The sequence below is a fragment of the Mauremys reevesii genome, linkage group 11, assembly GCF_016161935.1.
Source record: "Mauremys reevesii isolate NIE-2019 linkage group 11, ASM1616193v1, whole genome shotgun sequence".
NCBI classification, from domain to species: domain Eukaryota; kingdom Metazoa; phylum Chordata; order Testudines; family Geoemydidae; genus Mauremys; species Mauremys reevesii.
In genome coordinates, this window is record NC_052633.1 from 47,592,093 (window position 1) to 47,611,755 (window position 19,663).

Consider the following 19,663-nt stretch of genomic DNA (forward strand, 5'->3'; position numbering starts at 1 on the left):
TGGAACACATTGTTTAGCATAAGGAGTTAGCACATATTGTAAGGGACTATTCAAGACAAAGTGGCCCGTTAACACCTCTGAGTCATAGGACAAAAAGAGGGGGTTAGTAGGTTACAGATTGTTGTAATAAGCCACAAATCCAGTGCCTCTGTTCAGTCCATGTTTGTTATTGTCTAGTAGGATATGAATTTAAGCTCCCAGGCTCATCTTTTGAAAGTGTTGTGCAGGTTTCCTTTGAAAATGAGGACTGATCGCTTTGTTGGGTGTTACATTTTATTTTCTGGGTGAGTTCATTTGAGAGCGTATTGATTGTCTGGTTTAATCCACATTGTTGTTAATGCATTTAGTGCACTGGATGAGGCACACCACATGTTGTGATAGGCATGGATAGGACCCAGGGGTCTTGAAAGTTGTGTTGTGGGGACTGTTGATCATCACAGCAGTGGAGATATGTCTGCAGGTTTTGCATTTGTTGTTCTGGCGGGGTCTGGTGCTGCTTTGAATTGGTGTGTCCTGGTCTGTGGGGAAATTGCTTCTGATGATGAGCTTGGAGAGGTTGGGGGGTTGTTTGAAGGCCAGAAGTAGAAGATCAGGAAATATTTCTTTCAGGATGGGGTCCCCATTGTGTATAGGTTGTAATTGTTTCATGATACCCCGGTTGGGTTCCAGCGTAGGGTGGCAGGTGACAACTAAGGGTATTTGGCCAGAGAGGGTTTTATTTCTGTATTGAAGCAGGTACATTTGGGTGGCCTGTTCCATGATGTGAACTACTTGTCTGGTGAAGTGTCCTTGTTTGGTGAAGACAGTTTTAAATGTGTTAAGGTATATATCCTGGGCTTTCTCCTCAGAGCACAGTTTGTTGTATCTGAGTGCCTGGCTGTAGATAAGATTTCTTGTGTGTTTGAGGTGGTTACTGGATCTACGAAGGTAGGTGCGGTGATCTGTGGGTTTCTTGTATATGGTTGTCTCTAGGATTCCATTGTTGAAGCTGGTTGTGGTCCAGAAAGTTGATGTTAGAGTGGGAGTGTTCCAGAGAGAGTTTAGTGGATGGATGGTGGTTGTTGAATTTGTGGTGGAAATCTATGAGGGAGTTTAAACAGTCTGTACAAAAGATGAAAATATCGGGTATATCACTGGTTTTGTGCTGTTTGTCCAAAAATTCTTCTTCAAAGTGGCCCATGAAGAGGTTGGCATATTGGGGACCATCCTGGTACCCCTGGCTGTTTCCATGGTTTGGACAAAGTGTTTGTTGTTGAATGTAAAATAGTTAAGGGTGAGGATGAAATGGATGAGTTTGCTGATGTCTTTGGGGTGGATATCTGAGGGTAGTCCATTATCTTGTAAATATTTTGAGGCAGACAATGATGCTGACATTGTGAGGCATGTTGGTGTATACGGAAGTGACATCCATGGTGGTGAGGATGATGTTCTGAGGGAGGTTGTTAATGGTGCAGAGTTTGTGAAGGAAGTCAGTTGTGCCCTTTGTGTAGTGAGTGGTTAGAGAATGGTTTCCTATGAGTCCTGATATTCCTTCAGTAAGAGTGCTGTGGCCAGAGAGGATAAGTCTGCCTGTGTTCCCTTGTTTGTGTATCTTGGGAAGCATGTAGGAGGCCCTTGGGATGAGTTTGTGGGGAATGAGTTTGTAGAGTTACTCTTGGAATTGTTTGGGGAAGGATTTGATGATATCCTGGGTAAATTGTGGTGTGGGATCTTCTTTGAGATCTTTATAGTAGGTGATGTTGGAGAGTTGTCAGTTGGCCTAATTAATGTCTGCCTGCACCCTCCCCCCTGCAGCTAGACTCCTGAGACCCCTGCCCCTCCCCTGTGGCCAGGGCCATGAGACCCTGACCCACTCAGAGGAATATCGAGCACGCCCCCATCCTGCCCGCTCCCCTTGGCCAGAGGAGCCTCACATAGGCCAGAAGCTGGAGCGCCCTCCCCCTCGGCTGGAGGAGTCCTGGGCCAGCCGAAGCCCTGAGCCTTCCTCCGTCCCCACCTGCCTGGAGGTGCCCCAGGCCCCCTCCACCTGCCCAGAGGAGCCCCAGCCCAGCCATAGGGAAATGTGTCTCATTGTCATTTGAAGAAGCTTTTCAGATGCCCCATGCAGGTTCCGGGGTGGCTGAGGAGGTGGTATTTGCTACTCAACTTCCTGGGTTCATCAGTTGAGGGAGTCCAGGGAGATTACTGATGAACCCAGGAAGCTGAATAGCACATACCACCTCCTCAGCTGCCTCAGAACCTGCATGGGGCATAATAAAGCAAAAACTTCCCCTCAAAACCCCGCAACTGGGCATCTGACACCCATGGCAGAGCCTCCCCTGGCCTATTATATTCGCCACCCATGACAATGGTGTCCCCTTTATCTACAAGTTTGATCACTCTCTGGTGGTTAGATTTCAGGGACTATATGGCGGTGGAGAGATCATGGTAGATGTGATGTTTGTTAAGGATTTCACAGTCAATTTTTTTCCTGAAGCGGACATGGTAATTGTGAGTGGTGGTGTCATTGTTGTTTCACTATTAATGTTTTGCACAGCTCCAGTCCTGTATTGTGGTAGGAAGAGGTGGTTAAATATTGATATTACCAGGCAACCAACAGGGCTGGTTATTTCTTATGTCTTTGCAAGATAACAGAGATGTTGATTAGGTACATGACCTTTCTGGCTATTTTTCAAAGTACATGTGATACAGATGATGGATTTTGCTTGATTTTTTAAAAATAATTTAATAAATGTTCATTTCAAAATAAAAAAGAGGCAGCTATTTTTTTCTTGGAGCAGGTGTGGACACAATGTTGCTCTTTGGGACTCAGAGCTTTTACAGCTTAAAAAATGACTTAGGATAAGAGTAGGTTCAATTTTCCTTGCTTCTCAGTTATCTCATAATAGCCTGTTGTCATTTTAACCATCAGGTAATATTAGATGGGATATTTGAAATATGGTAGCATAGATGGGGACAACATTTTTAAAACCATGTTCCCAGGCTGTGTCAGACTCTACACTGTTATAAGTGGATCCTACAAGATGGTAGCTTGTTGTAGTGTAAGCAAGAGAATAATCTATGTCCAGGTTGTCTAGAACCAGAAAATTGTTCTTGTCTACATTTAAAGACAAGTTGTTCTTGTCTATAAATAGGCCTAAACTATTCTTTTTACTGTTTAATAGCCATCTTGGTTTAAAACTATGTTCTGTAGGAATGGTACATATTGTAAATAAAATAAACAAGGATAATTTATTAATTGTTTTTCTGTTTCCACGCATTTCTCTCCTAAGAAGGAAATATCCTATTCCTATTGTCCCAGGCTTTCTGACTTCTCATTTATGATGATAACAAAAGTAATAAAACATTATGCAATACAAAAAATAAGAAAACACTGAAAATAAGATGAACACTTACTGTGCACTAATGGGGCTGTAAGACAATATTTAACTTTTTACATTGATTTTGAGGTTTTAATATTGGTAACACTGTCAATTTGATATTTATAGACACGTAGATTACAACACCAAAATGCTTGCTCCCTGCAAATATGCACTTATGTCTGCAAAATACAAGAAGAAAGTCCTGCCCATCTTTCTGGCCTGCAAACAGGTAACTATTCGTGTTTTCCTATGGTTTGTGGCTCTGGTTCCTTTCCTATTTGTTTCTGTATCATCTAGTTTTTGTTTTAGAGACTGTGGAAAGAATGGTGAGTACCTGAGATGTTCATTTTACTTGTGTTTAAATTTACCAGGTGATATTCTAGCCAATATTAATGGAGTGAACACTGAAGGTTTTAGTCACAAGCAAATGGTGGACTTGATAAAATCTTCAGGGAATTATTTAAGGTAATTAAGTGTTTTTTCAAACATTTTCGTTTAATCCCTTCTCACACTATGAGCCTAAGAAGAAATGTTTACTTGTTTCCTGATGCGCCATTTGCTGTTTCTGATGCTAAGGCAAAAAGGATTAAATCAAATTCTGCTGATGAAATAAGATCCACAGTTCTGCCTGTAGACAGGAACACAGTAGCAAGTTCAAAATCATAAAGCCACACTACGTGACAGTTTAGGACAAGAAGTGCAGAGTTACCGTAGCCCATCAAATATGCAGAATGTAATTGCCCAAATTAGAACTGAACCCTGCTCTTCCATAGGGTGACCGTATTTCCCTATGGTGAATATGGGACATCTGGTAAAATGACTCGTATCCAAGCGAGTTCAGCTGCAGTCAATCAGAACTATGCAGCACACATAGGCACCGACTTATATGGGGCTCTGGGGCTTTAGCCCCATGAATAAATCCCAAGCAGGGGCTCTGCCCCACCAATGTTTTTTCTCCCCTGCTTAGAGCGCCCCCCTGCCGCTGCCGCCGCCGCCGCCAGGGCTGCCCAGAGCCCTTTAAATCCCAGCCGCAGCCGGGAATCAGAGGGCTCTGGGCTGCCTGCTGCAGCGGGAAGCCCAGAGCCCTCTGATTCCCAGCTGCGGCTGGGATTTAAAAGGCTCTGGGCTCCCCGCGTTTGCAGGCAGCCCAGAGCCCTTTAAATCCCAGCCGCGGCCGGGAATCAGAGGGCTCTGGGCTGCCTGCTGCAGCGGGAAGCCCAGAGCCCTCTGATTCCCGGCCGCGGCTGGGATTTAAAAGGCTCTGGGCTCCCCGCGTTTGCAGGCAGCCCAGAGCCCTTTAAATCCCAGCCGCGGCCGGGAATCAGAGGGCTCTGGGCTGCCTGCTGCAGCGGGAAGCCCAGAGCCCTCTGATTCCCGGCGGCGGCTGGGATTTAAAAGGCTCTGGGCTCCCTGCGGTTGCAGGCAGCCCAGAGCCCTTTAAATCCCAGCCGCGGCCGGGAATCAGAGGGCTCTGGGCTGCCTGCTGCAGCGGGAAGCCCAGAGCCCTCTGATTCCCGGCTGCGGCTGGGATGTCATAGGCTCTGGGCTCCCCGCGTTTGCAGGCAGCCCAGAGCCCTTTAAATCCCAGCCACGGCCGGGAACCAGCGGGCTCTGGGCTGCCTGCTGCAGCGGGAAGCCCAGAGCCCTCTGATTCCCGGCCGCGGCTGGGATTTAAAAGGCTCTGGGCTCCCCGCGTTTGCAGGCAGCCCAGAGCCCTTTAAATCCCAGCCGCGGCCGGGAATCAGAGGGCTCTGGGCTGCCTGCTGCAGCGGAAGCCCAGAGCCCTCTGATTCCCGGCTGCGGCTGGGATTTAAAAGGCTCTGGGCTCCCCGCGGTTGCAGGCAGCCCAGAGCCCTTTAAATCCCAGCCGCGGCTGAGATTTAAAGGGCTCTGGGCTCCCCGCCGCAGTGGGCAGCCCAGAGCCCTCTGATTCCCGGCCCCGGCTGGGATTTAAAAGGCTCTGGGCTCCCTGCGGTTGCAGGCAGCCCAGAGTCCTCTGACTCCCAGCCGGGGCTGGGATTTAAAGGGCTCTGGGATCCCCGTGGCTGCCAGCAGCCCAGAGCCCTTTGAATCCCAGCCTCTGTCCGCTGATTGCCCCCTCCCCAGACCCCTGCCCCAACTGCCCCCCAGAACCTCCACCCCCTATCTAAGCCCCACTGGTCCTTGTTCCCCAATTACCCCCTCCCGAGACCCCTGCCCCTAACTGCCCCTTGGGACCTCAGCCCCTATCTAAGCCTCCCTTCTCCTTGTCCCCAACTGCCCCCTCCTGAGACCCCACCCAACTTCCCCCCCCAGGACCGCACCCCCTACCTGTCCCCTGATAAACCTCTTAGACTCCCATGCCTATCCAATTGCTGCCTGTCCCCTGACTGCCCCTTCGAACCTCTGCCCCATCCAACTCCCCCTGCTCCTTGTCCCTTGACTGCCCCCTGGAACTCCCTACCTCTTCTCCAACCCCCAAACTGCTTACTGTGCCACTCAGACCAGCGTATCTGGCTCCATGCAGCTCCAGACAGTTGCTGCCATGCTCCCCCATGGAGCCCACAGCCCTCTCCCACCCCCAGCACCTGCCTTCCAGATTTGAACACCTCAAAATTCAGGAGTGCTCAAGCTCGGTTTGGGCAGCTTTTACTTCATTTCTCCCAAATCAGTTTCCCCTGCAAGGTGCCAACTGAAGGTGTTGGAGAACAGAGAGATCAGGTGGCCTCCTAATGCCTGGAAAAGAGACAAAGGCCGGAGGAGGGAGTGTCAGTGCCTGTGCGGACTTCTGGGAAGTGCACGGTGTGGAAGGGGATGCTGTGATGCTTTGGAACATCTCCATACAAAGCCAGTCAGGACTCTGGGGGAGCCTCCTCTCTCGGAGCATACTGTCTCCAGGGCAAGAAGCTTACACCTTCCTGGGTCTGACCTCGGAGCATTCAGCATGCCCTTCCACGTCATGCACTTTCCAAAGTGAGTCTGCCCAGGCTGGTCCTGGGGCAACCAGAGGTCACTGCACCCCAACTCTGCAGTCAGATGTGACTCTCAGCCAGACAGTAAAACAGAAGGTTTATTAGATGACGGGAACACAGTTTAAACAGAGCTTGTTGGTACAGAAAACAGAACCCCTCTGTCAGGTCCATCTTGGGGGTTGGGGAGCCCAGAACCAAGTTCTGGGTCTCTCCCAATTTCCCCAGCCAGCTCCAAACTGACACTCCCTCCTCTGGCCTCTGTGTCTCTTCTGGACAAGGAGGCCACCTGATCTCTTTGTCCCCAACACCTTCAGTTGGCATCTTGCAGGGGAAACTGAGGCACCCACACAGTATTCAGAGAAAATATTAAGAACATTCCCACTTCATCACAACAGATGCAACAAAATATAATACTGTATATTGAAGTAGGCAAGTGCTGCTTCTGACTTTCCACTTTTAATTGACCCTTGTAATCTTGTGGCACTGACGCGTTGTAGCTTCATTTTATATCGGCTTACAGGGCGGGAGCGGGGGGGCACCACCATTTTGGGCCCCACCAAAAATTATACAAACCTGCCGCCTATGGCAGCACAAACAATCAAATTAATATCAAGTTGACTGAGCCCCTATTAAAAAGAAATACTGAGCAGTTGGATTCTTCTTATCTTTAAGACTTTAGGGCTCACACAGGGAGGGGTGGCACACACCCCTCTCCTCCCCCCAAGACACAGGGAGAGGTGATGCGCACACAAACTCCCATACACCTCTCTCATATGGGGGGGTGACCAACTGATCTGACCCTCCCTGCCTGGCACTCTCTGCCCTCCATGCCTGACTGGGCCCCCGAGACAGACCTGCCTCTCTTGGTACCTGGCATCACATCTTCCTGAGGCAACACGGGTGGTGGTGGTGGTGGTGGTTTGGGCACTCAAGGTCACATGCCCCCCCACCTTCGCCCCCCTGAGTTCTGTCAGGGTTCATACCAGAATGTGGCCAGCAGCAGTCTTTTGGCACTGTGTGGGAGGGAAGGGACGGGAGCTGCTTCCTTCCCTCCCACCCCCCACTCCTCCTCCCCTGCTGCTGGGATGATCTGGCCTGTCTCTTTGCAGAGCTCATCTCTTCTTCTCTCCTCCACCCCCAGTGGCTGGAAATAGCTTGTCCCTTCCTGCCCACAGAGTGTCAAAAGGCAGCTAAAGCCTCCGGGCTGCTGCTGGCCACTGACATAACCCAGCCGCCTCCTGTCCCCCGGCTATAGTGTGGGCAGGAAGGGGTTAAGCCCTAAGGATGCATTGTGCACCAGGGCCCAGGGAACCTGACTGCAGGGGCTTCAGCAGCTGCAGAGCCTGGTCAGAGAGGTGGGTCAGCAGGGGAAGGTGCCTAGGGGCCAAGCAGCCCTGGCCCCTGGGGGCAGGACCCAAGGCAGGAGGGTCTTGGACTTTCCTGGGGTTCTGGCCCAACCAGACAGTGGGGGAAGGAAGGAGCCTGCCAGCCAGGCTGCTGGTGAGCTGAGTGCTCTAACCAGGGGCTGGTTCTCCTCACAGCGCTGGGAGTGGGACACACCCTGACGGGGGGGATATGGAGGAGCAGAGAGGTTGGGGGGAGGGAGAAGGGGCAAAACAGGGAGAGAACAGTGGGAAGGGGAACATGTAAAGGACCAATGGGTGGGCAGCACAGGTGACACGTAACCTGGCGCTGCCTGGCACCTGCCTGCACCCGCTGGCTGCCCCAGCTCGCAGCCAGCACCGGCCAGAAACAGAACAGGGGGCAGAGCCTTGCTGGCCAAGAGCCAGCATGCAACGGGGGCTGTGCTGACAGACCACCGGGGAGCAACCAGCCCCACATAGTGCAATCACCTCCCCTCCAGCCTTGCACACCCACCCCCATCGTCAGCCACAGGATCCCTCCACTCACCACTGGTGGGCAGGTGGCTGGCAAGCAGGGATCGGGCCAGCAGGAGGACCTGCCAGTACTGATTAGGAGAGGCAGAAAATATGGGACAATCTGCCCGTTTTTAAGAAAAACTCGGGACACCTGCAGGAGGGCTTAAATATGGGACAGTTCTTTTAAAAATGGGATATCGTCACCCTACTCTTGCAAGCACTATTGAGCATGAGGCAGGTTCTTGCAGTGGATCAGCACAAAGCTGTTTGTCACAGGCACTTATCGAATGATCCGTTGGAAGAATTCCCAGGCCATTACAAGACCCCTTCAATCTCATACTCACATACTTGGATCTTTGTGGTAAGTAGTGTTAGTTCTCTCACTGCTTGTTGACATAGAACATGTAGGAAGACTAACTGGTCAAGACTGTTACACTTACCTGCTTGTCCCCATTGGCCCTAGGGTCCCCTTTTGTATATTTACTATTCTTTGTGTTGGCCCAATACTCTCTCCTCACCCTCTCCTGCTTCTCCACCCTCCTGTGTTTGGAATTTTCCAAAGTGGCTCGATTCCTCTGTAACACAGGAAACACATCACTCCTTAAAATAGCTGATTCGAGAGAGAGAACATATCCAAACTGCATCCCTCTCCCCAGCCCTCCATATTCCACTTGCTTTTTAGATTGTGAGCTCTTTAGGGTATTTACTGTGCCTACTGACTCCTCTGTGTGCTACTGCAGTATAAACATTAACTACTAGTAGTAATGTAATACCCATACATGCTTAAATGGTCTTTGTACGTTTCAGTCATGAAAACAATTGTTCTTTACAGATTAGAGACTGTTAATGGAGCCAGGATTGTTAGGAGAATGGAACTTGAAACCAAGCTGCAGTCATTGAAGGTAATTTAATATGTGGTTTTTAAGTGCGGTATGTCTCATGTAAATATGTTGTGTGTAAAAAGTGCCAGATTGATTACCTGAAGACCGAAGTCATCTATTTATCTGCAGACAAAGAAGGAACAGGCAATGGAAATCCAACCTCTCGCATTGCCCTGCCAATATGAATCAACCCCTCCTGCCTCAAGTGCTGAGAGGCTAGTTCCTTTCCTATGTCTTTGACCTTGCTAGTTCTACACCAGCGAGGATACCAGGTGTGTTGGCAGTCTTTGTGAAGAGGATGCTTCTCCACAAGGGGAACCCCAAAATACCCAAGGCCCTCATTTAATCATCTGCTTAAGGTCATCTAGCTTGGGACATTGTTCATACGTAGCATGTGTGAGGAGTAGAATTAAGGAATGTTTGCTGACTCAGGATAGCCCAAAGCTGCTGGATGATATTTTCAAGACTGATTGAGAGGAAGGATTGTACTGTGGTTAGAGCACTAGCCTGCCACTTGGGGAATTGGGGTTCAAGTCTCTGCTTTGCCACAGACATCCTGTGTACCTTGGGTAAGTCACTTAGTCTCTCTGTCTCAGTTGCCTACCCAAAAAACGGGGCTAATAGCACTTCCCTACATCACAGGCTTTTGTAAGACACTCAAATACTATGGTGATAAGGGCCATATAAGTACCTAAAATATCTAGATGATAGAATTACTTCTACTTCTGTAAACCTATAATAATCTCTGCCATGTCAGTGTCAGTAATGGGCAAGAGCTAGGTATTATGACACAGACTTTGATTCATTCTTTATTAACAGAGTTGGTATGATTTTTAATTTGATTTGTATTTAGCAAATATCACCAGCAGTTTTGTACCATGCCATGGAATTCACAGAGTTAAAAAAACAAACAAAAAAAAAAAACAACCCTCCCCCCATCCTGAACATCTACACTGCCATTAAACAGCCCCACAGCCCATGCCCCGGAAGCCTGAGTCAGCTGACATGGGCCAGCTGCAGGTTTTTAATTTCAGTGTAGACGTACCCTATGTGTACAAGTTAAGTCATCAAGTTGATCCAATTAACATACCTGTCTGATGTAGACAAACCATTCACTAGTGTCCACATATCTGGAGTTGGTGTAGTTGAAAGCAGAATCTGACCCATCCTCTTTACTGTTTTACTTTTCTTTTAAATAATGCTGGGCCTGATTCACCTCTCACTAGTGACACTAATGATTTCAGTGGAGTGTAACTGAGACCACAATGGTGCCCACTTACTCTCTCATTACAAGGAAAGTACTCGGCCTTTAAAGTGTTTGTTTGTAATTTAAACAGATTAATTTTAGTCAAGAATTTAAATTTTTAAAGTGTCCCAGAAGTAGTAAGTAGAAAGCGCCTGTTTAAAACTATTAAAATACATCTGATCTCCCAATGAATTACAGCAAAGTTGGGTTTTCTTTGGGTTTCTCAGAGCAGGATGGTTTAGTGGATAGGGTACTGGACTGGAAGTCAGAAGACCTGGGCTCTGTTCCCTGTTCTGCCACTGGCCTGCTGTGTCTCCTTGGGCAAGTCTCTGTGCTCCTGTTTCTCCTTTGTCTTCATTTAGAATATAAAGGCAGGGACTATCTCTCACTCTCCTTTGGGACCTCTGGGTGCTATGTAATGCAGCTACTCTAATAATAATATTTACCAGGTGCTCCTTTGTAACGCTGACTCTGAGGCAAAGCTCCTTCATATACAGTGCTGCTTTTATGCAATCTACCATGTTCTGCCCTGTCCCTCAGTGTTAGGAGATTTAGGGAGGTAGGGGAACTACACATGCCCAGCATGTTGCTTACATCACATGGGGCCACCACCTCAGTTTGACCTCCAAATGACCCAGATGTTGGGATGGCAACCCCAACCTCGATTAAATCATCTAAGTATGCAAGCAGCCACCACCACCTAGTCCAGAAAGAACTAGAAATAAGCCAAGTCATAGATCCAGACATTTAATTGCTGTGATTAATGAGACCACAGCAGTTGATTATTATGTCCGTTATAGAGTCCATTACTGTTAGTGGTACAGGCTGGGATAAACTGCCTGACAATTGATCTCTCGCTTTCTCAGATAAAAGCTTTGAAAAGCATCTGAGCCTAAGAAAAACATCATAAAGTTACTGTGCTTTGTGATATCCCCATGTACATTTTGATTTGACAAACAGCAGGTGGGACAGAGCGACTTACTTTACAGTGATGGATTTAAAATATCCCCAACCTGTTTCTTAGCAGCCGAACTTTAGCCCTGCTAAGTGGATTTGTTAAATATGAAATTCATCTCCCTCCTTTCCCTTTCCAGATTCAGAATCTAACCCCATCCCCCTCTTTCTGCCCTGGTTCAGGATTTAATTAAAGCCGTTATCTGCTTCCAAAATGGCTAGTCCTCTTGCTGCTGTGCAGACCACATTGTAATGCTCCATGATGGTGCTAATAGGGCCGGTCATTTTGAACATCCTGTGACCTCACAGCAGAGACCACAGCATCTCTAAGCTTAAGTCACTGATAAAGCAAAACTGCTGCATCTTTAACTATATGCCCTGTTATCAAGAAGGGGGTTAATTTGGCAACTGTAGTTTCCCAGAAGTGCAAAACCACTACCTCACAAAATAATTGTCATACATCAAAGTATTGTGCGGCTGTGGGCCTGGGCCCACTGGTTTCATATTAGTGTGGTTACAATGGTAAGAAACTTATTTTTGTTTATAAAAGATCAGTCCCCAAAAAGGCTTCTATAACTGAGACTCTACTAAAGTATGTGATAAGTAACCACAAGTACAAAGAGTCATTATAAACCAAATTAGAGAGATAAAGTGGGTGAGGGAATATCTTTTATTACTTCACCCATCTTGTCTCTCTAATATCCTGGGACCAACACGGCTACAACTACACTGCAAACAGAATAAGCACATTTAGAGTTTAAGAATTGTTTTGGTTTTTGACATAACCTGCCAGATTGATACAAATAACCTTTTTACAGAACTAGGGACTGAACATGTAAGCGCGTTGTCATAGAGATGTGTTCTAAACTTTTGGGCCAACAAACTGAAGAGAAGTCTAGCTAGCATCTTGGCAGCAACAGATGGATGCACATCCTTTATTTGAGAGTCCAAGTGCTCCCAAATTTCAGTTAGGTGCCAGAAACCATAATTAGGGGATAGCTGGGACTCTGATGTGGTGATGATGAGAATAAGGAAAATCTTGGATATTCTGAATAATCAATAAAAGGTGTCTTGCTGCCCGCATGAGAATTCACCCAGATTTGGCCAAATTATAGGCCTCTGAAAATCACCATTTGCAAAAGTTCAGTAGTGCTTGTTAGAAGCTTGCTGCTAACATTTCCAAACATTTTTTTCTCACGGTTTTTCACTGCAGCAAGAAAGAAAATATTCACTTTGTTTTGTGTCGACCTGAAACTAATTTTATTTGGGGTTTTTTTTTTTGGTTCCAAACCAAACCAAAAATCAGTTATCCACTTACTTCTAGTCATTAAGAAGGGAGGCGGTAGTCTAATATGACTGCACTTGAAACAACAGTCCACACAAATGTCTGCACACACGTGATATTAACAAAAATTTGCATTTGTATCCAACATCAAGCTTTTGCCTATGTAAATCAGGAAACGGTGTCTAGCTCCTATTTATAGGTGCACTGAGTTCATTTACATCATTGCAGATGGCACTATTGCATCCACCTTAAAGCAAAATGTTACAGGTTTTATAGTTTTAATTAAAATCTGTAACTGCATTTGAGATGTGTCTAGATAAGCATGCAGCAGGGAGGAAGCAAAAATGTTGAGCAACATCAGGCTAGATCATCCTTTATAGGTATCAGACTGAAAGTGCTGTTGCTAACCATGACATCAGGACATTGCTCATGGCAGAACAAGCAAGAGAAGCACATGTGCCTTGTTTTTAAGAGCTTAGCTCCCACAACCGGGGACAGATTTCCACTTGGACACTTAACAGGGCAACATTTTTCAAAAGTGTTGGGCTCCTGATGTGCTGAGCTTTTTTGAAAAATCTGGTCATTCAATTTGGTGACTAAATGGTAGCTGAGCATTTTTCAGTATCCAGAACACAGTGCCTAACAGCCCATGATGCTGGCATCACAGTGGGATGATTGGCAATTTTAATACAGCAACCAATGCTGGAAATTCTGAAGATCTTCTTATTCCAAATTACTAGATAATCTCTCTCCCAGCCTTTCTTTTGGCAAATGAGTTTCACTAGATACTGTCCTTGCTGGTGATTATTATATAGTTATTGCACTACAGTTATGGCTTTTGCTTCAAAGATGCTATCTGCTTCTATTATAGGATGTACAGATAGTATTAAAATGCTGTTGGTACAGGTAGTTATAGTTTCATGCCTCTGAACTTTTGCATTCTCTTCTTTTAGGAGGTGAACCTGGCTTCAAATAACTAGTGTTATCATATCTATGGGTAATAAGAGAACCCAGATAATACTTCATAATAGCATGTGTTAGGTGCATCAGCAAAAGTCAAACAAAAATTAACAGAATAATTTGTTTCTGGGAGAAACTTACTAATTTTCAAGCAGGCTCTCTTAATACAACTGGTAAGAGAACATACACTTTATTGAAAGTACCTGCTTCCTAGAACTAAGCTGCAGTTTTTCTGAATACACCATTTCTCTAAACAAGCTTGACATTGTGAAAGTTAGTGCTAATCATCATTCACAATTTACCTTTCACAGCAAACTTTGCAGGAAAAATGGGTGGAGTTCCGATCTCTGCAATTACAGGAACAACGCTTGCTGCATGGTAAGTTTTGATTTCCTGTTAGGAAACCACAGTACGTTTCATGACCGTCACAGCTTCTTCGGCAGAAATTCTGTGTGCTCAGTCGAAAGCAGGTGTTTGCTTGGGTCTAATTTTCATTTGGCTTATTTTTCCCTGTTAATGAGGGTACTGGGTGGAAAAACTGTTTCAGGGATTAATGAATGGGGATGTCTGTCTCCTTGGCTGGTGCAGAACAAAAGGTCATTTGTATGAATTCTAGAAAACAGAAGTTGGCATTGGTTACACACTTTTCTCCTCCCTTCCCTTACTGACTGACTCAGGGAATGACCTTCATTCTGTTTATCTAGGGGGAAGTGATAGGTACACAGCTAATACACCTTCCTCTAAAGTATCAGTTATTGGCCACTGCCTGAGGCAGGACACTGGACTTGATAGATCAATGTTCTAAGATGGCATGATAAATCCATGGGTCTCTTCCCCATCTCTCTGGCTGGAAAAAAGCTGATACCATGACAGTAAGGAAGAACAGAGAAATCTAGGGGAGACAAAATAAAACTGTTGACGTGCCTTGTGCAGCTCTCTTCAACCAGCCAAACATGTAGGCGTGAATTGCCAGTAACATATCTCTCTAATGTCACTTTGGGAAGTTCAGATTGCGATGTTGTAGATTATCTTTGATACACAAACTTCCTGTGCTCTGGTCTTTACCGTAATTTACGTTGTATAATGTCGCTGCTTTTATACCTTTTTTTCCTAGGGGAGGTGAATGACAACAACTTTGACACCCTGGAATTGGAGTCCAATTTATGTGGTAGTTGTGCTTCACCAAGGCCTGCCTTCTCAATTAAACCCCGATTCTCCAGTGAAAGCAGCTGTAAAAGCCGGCTAAGCTCAATGACAGTGGACAGTGAGGATAGTTTCTACCAGACCTGTGTTTTTGAGGATTCTGCTCATGAGACTCTGAGCCGGCAGTCGAGCACAGATGACGATTGCTTCTTTTCGAGGGACAATGACACTGCAGTAGGGAAATATTCACTGAGGAGGAACAGAAGCATCAGTCTGGCTAGCAGCGGATCAATGTCGCCCTCATGGGAGGGAGGCAGTTTTTCAAATATTTTTGGAACACTCCCACGGAAAAATAGGAGAGGAAGTGTCCGAAAGCAGCTTTTAAAATTCATTCCAGGTCTTCACCGAGCGGTTGAAGAGGAGGAAAGTCGTGTCTGACATCTTAAGCATCGTCTTCAGTACCAAGGACGGTGTTAGTATCCATAGGCAGAAACTGCAGCAGTAAAACCACATAGTGCCCAGGATTCATACTGACTCACCCAGCCACACATTTCCCCCTGATATAACCTTATGACAGGACTGACATTATTTAAAGTGCTGATTTTTTTTGTAATTCTTGAATGCAGCTAGCACACTGTGGACCCAGCTTTGTTAGTATAGAACAGATTTTCAGGGACTAACTTTGGTTTGTGGAAAAGCTTTGCAGAACCTCCCCATCGACCCTTGTGTTACCAATGTCGTCCTCTCTGTGTGAGAGTTACAGCTATTTATTTCCTATGTTAGCGAGCCAAATATTATATTCTTCAAAGAACTTTAATAAAGGGCCTGCTGCTGCTGAAATCATTGGCAGAAGTCCCATCGTGAGCAGGATCAGGCACCATGTATACAAATGTGCACACCACAGAAGAACAAAACTGTGAAAAGAAGTGCAGTAACTAGAAGTCTGAAGGATTTACTTGTATGTTTGTTAACCTTGTTGCCTGTGCTGTGGCTCAGACTAGGGTATATTTGAGTTTCTGAAGCAGAGACTAGGGACTTTTATTTAAATGCAATTGTCATTCCAATCAGTAAGCTAGAGACCACATTTCTCCAGTCAGTCACGCCCATAGGACAGCATGCACACACTGCAGGGCATAGCAGTAACTCCTAGGATATCATTGGGATTTTTCTTGTCTCTTCATACTAATATTTTAACACAAATCATAACCTATGGCCCACACTTTCAGACCTGTCTGGTCCTCATGGTTGAAATCACTGATATATCATGCTAGGTCTTTACCATCACAGGGAATTTGAAATCTAGGGTCACTCACAAACTTACATGATTCCTCAGATAACAACCCAAAGCTTTTGTCATATGGCAGCTCATTCAGTACCATTGTCTTGTTTTTACACTAGACTGGCCACAATAGCTGAGTTACTGAGCTTTTTAAACATGGTGTGTGTGTGTGTGTGTGTGTGTGTGTTTCATTCATCTGGGTGTAGTGGACAAACTGGGGCCATTGAACGTAAATGAACTTGGGAGTCAAAACATTTCAGTTTTCTAAAAATTGGTGGAGAAAAGCATAAAGGGTTATTGGCTTAAAAAATGGAGGGGGTATCTGAAATATGAGACAACTGCAGAGCCACACTCCTTGGACTATGATTGAGTATGTTTGGGGGAGGTATTCAACTGAGGTATGTTGTTTGATCTGCAGCTGCACGGTAGTATAGAAAGAGAGAGGAAGTGGCTTTCTGGTGCTGCTGGTATCGGACTGACATTAGCTTCGGTGACATGAATTGACCTTGTACTTAGCAGCCGTGATGACAAAGATCATTGAAATGGTGAACACCAAAGAAATACTGGACAGATGTGTACAGAGCAAAATAACATCCATTGCAGTAGTTTGGTAACCAACGGTTTGGGATAGATTTCAGTGATTTGGAATGAGATGCCAGAAAAGGAGTCTTCCAGGGTGAACTGATTGAAAATAGAAAGAAAAGGAAAACCGAATGGCAGCACAAGGTTCTGGAAAACTAGTGATATAGTCTGACTGCTTTTGTGTTTTCTCTGCTTCAAGACCCTGCTATGACAGCTCAGGTGGGCCCATTATCCCTGCTTATAGTGACATGTCTCTAACTCCTGTCACTTGTTTCTGAAATTCTAATCAGGCTTATTGAAAACATATTTCCCTGTACTGTGCATATGTCAGGCTCAGTAACAAGTAATTTAAAGGTTATGCTTCTTCACTGTCACCAACTGAGATTGTTGCAGTCAAAGAAGCATATGAGAATTTCAGCAGTCTTGAGAAAATATTGATCAGCGAACAATGACCTAAATACAGTACATCAAATGAATTCTCCTTCTTCAAGGTCCCATAGAAATAAGTACATCCCTTCCTATGCCATTCTCATGGGATGTCCTGCAGTTACCAATGGGATTTTGTTTTGTTTCTGAATGGAATGCGAGATTTCAGTCTCACCTTCAAAAACTCCTTAAAATCAGTGTCAGGGAAGTGTGCCTTTTGGGATTCAAACCCCATAAACAAGCTTGCACTCTTAAGGACTTCATGGAACTCTCTATACAGTATTTTGGTGTTTTACTGCTGCTGAAACAAAAGGGTCAGCAATTGTCTAGGTTTTTTTAGGACTAAAGATTTCTATAGCATATGGAATGAAGATGGAAGGGATCGGTTACCCAAGATTATAGGAAATTATTTAATAAGTTTGGATATAGAATGGGAAGGAAAGGAGACACTTTATGTATATATCAGGCATTATATGTGCATAACACTTATAATAGATTAAGCACAAATTAAGTCCTCTAAACTGTGGCAAAACTTTTCAAAACATAGCATAGATGGAAGAAGTGTGAATGTAATTATCTATAAGAATATCTTTTGTTTACATGACTCACTTGGTTTTAACTGACGACAAAAAAAAAAAAAGAGCATTAAGAGGTAGTTTATGCCTCACACATTTCTCTAACAAGATGTCAGTTGTGTTTAAAACATCAAAGTCAAACCAGCAAGTTTCACCACCACAAACAAAAAGTCAAAGGAATATCCTTCATTGTACCCAATATTCCTTTAGTTGATAAATTTGTTTCAAAGGCACATCTTCCAAGGTGATTTAGCCACCCAACGCTTGTTAAACCAACAGGAGCCATGAACCAACATTTTAAATAGTTTTTATATTTTTTTCTAAGAGGATTAAAAAGATTGTAGTACAGCAATTCTCCATGTGAAGTTGAGGGAAGGGAAACATTACATGAACATGGGGGAAGCTTCATTGCTCTGTTTATTACGGGAAGCACATTCATTTGTTTATTCAGTTTAACATATATGTTTATTATTATGCTAAAAATTGAACTTGTGCTTTAACCCCCTAAATTCCCATGTCTCTGGTGGTTCAAAGTCCAACCCTTGATCCAGCTGAGCTCTGAATTTCCTGGCTGGCCCTTAAACTGAGCAAAACCAAAGCTCTTGATTCAAATAACCCCACACCTGGATCCAATCTAATTTTTGCATCTGGAGTCCATTTCTGAGTCAACACAGTAAATCCCAGGCAAAAAGTTAAGATACATCACATGTATTTTCAGAAATTGCTTTCTTGTTTTGTTTTTGTTTTTCGCCCACAGTTATTTTTAGATGCAATGTCACTAGGATGTCTTGTGGGAAAAATTAGATGCTTAGATGTCCAAGTGAAAGTGACTGCAGGCACAGTGATGCTCTAGTGAAGGCTGGATTGAAAATTATGCCCATAATACCACTCTGAGAACATATAGGGCCTGACACTTCAACCTCAATCCCAAATATTCAGGCGCAATTTTGCAAATGCAAATAATTGGGCCCACATCTTGCACATGCAAATAATTGCAGTTGCACATGGTAGCACCTAGACATCTAACAATCCAACATATAGGTACAAATAATGAGGCAGAGTTATTTGTGCAAGCAAAATTGCACCTGCCAAGTTAGAAGCCATCTCTGAAAATCAGGCCTTTTAAGTATAGGAAGTTTCTAAGTGAAAATCCTGCATTAAAGTAAATATTTTCTTTCTTAGCATGTCTACTGTACATGTAGGTTAGAATCCTAGCCCTACTGAAGTACATTGATTTCAACAGGGCCAGGATTTCACCCTATTTAGGAACAGGAATTCCATAGTTGTGTTAAAATTTTACTCACAAGTAAAAAATACCATTTCATATTAAAAATGTAGAATATTGTTGCAGGAAAAGGGTCTCTCATTTGTGCTGAAGTACCACAAATTGGGAGGTAATGAATATGCAACTGATACGTGCAAAGGTGGGCTTTGCATAAAATGGTTTGCATGTACATGGATCAGGGGCCCTTCGAACATATCACCCCGTGTAGCTAAAACCTTTCTCCCCTGTAAGGGATTTACCTACATCCCTGGTGGTTATATATCAGAGCAATGAAAATGGCTGGAGTCAGTCTTTTAATTTGGGCTTGATCAGTTTAACAGAACATATGGATCTGAATTCTGTGCTGCACTTTAACAGCAGTGAGGAACTAGAGATAGGCCAGAACCACAAATTTCAGATCCAAATATGGATTTCAAGTCCTTTAGTGTTCGAGAGGTTGTTCCACATGGAGCAACCCAACCTTCATCAGACCTCCTTCTCCCCAAGATATGAGGGTGTTTGGAACCAGGGTTTTGGTCTGAGACCATCTCCACAAGCAACAGATGTTCTCAGACTTTCCTGTTGGACCTGAAGGTGAAAGTTTGTACCCTTGCACCGTCAATAATGTGAGTAGCTAAAGGCTGACTGTGTGCACTTGATAAGAACCCCCTTATAAGTCAACATGATGAGATATTGGTTAAGTACCAAGTTATTAACCAACCAGTCAGGGAATTCAGCTGGTCAGGCGAGGATGGTTAAAAGAGAGACAGGAGGGAGAGGGGCAGGCAGGGCAAAGGAGCCCATTATCTCAGAGAGGTGAGATCTCTCCCTCTCTTCTGCACTTTGCCTTGGTATAGGTAAAGACCCGAGGAAAA

General features: G+C 45.0%; 1 protein-coding gene and 1 long non-coding RNA gene across 3 annotated transcripts in view; one reads left to right on the plus strand and one right to left on the minus strand.

Annotated features, from left to right (window-relative positions):
- Positions 1–16,188, plus strand: part of LOC120374603 (cytohesin 1 interacting protein) — a 44,819-nt gene extending 28,631 nt beyond the window's left edge. For both annotated transcript variants that reach the window (XM_039494511.1, XM_039494510.1), the window contains exons 4-8: positions 3,489–3,591; positions 3,734–3,827; positions 9,026–9,095; positions 13,831–13,897; positions 14,634–16,188. In XM_039494511.1, coding sequence (XP_039350445.1) covers positions 3,489–3,591; positions 3,734–3,827; positions 9,026–9,095; positions 13,831–13,897; positions 14,634–15,100 — 801 coding nt within the window. In that variant the 3' untranslated portion in view covers positions 15,101–16,188. The remainder of the gene's footprint in view (positions 1–3,488; positions 3,592–3,733; positions 3,828–9,025; positions 9,096–13,830; positions 13,898–14,633) is intronic.
- The window catches only part of LOC120374605, an 84,185-nt gene that overhangs the window by 39,163 nt on the left and 25,359 nt on the right, over positions 1–19,663 (minus strand). The gene's annotated exons all lie outside the window — the stretch shown is intronic.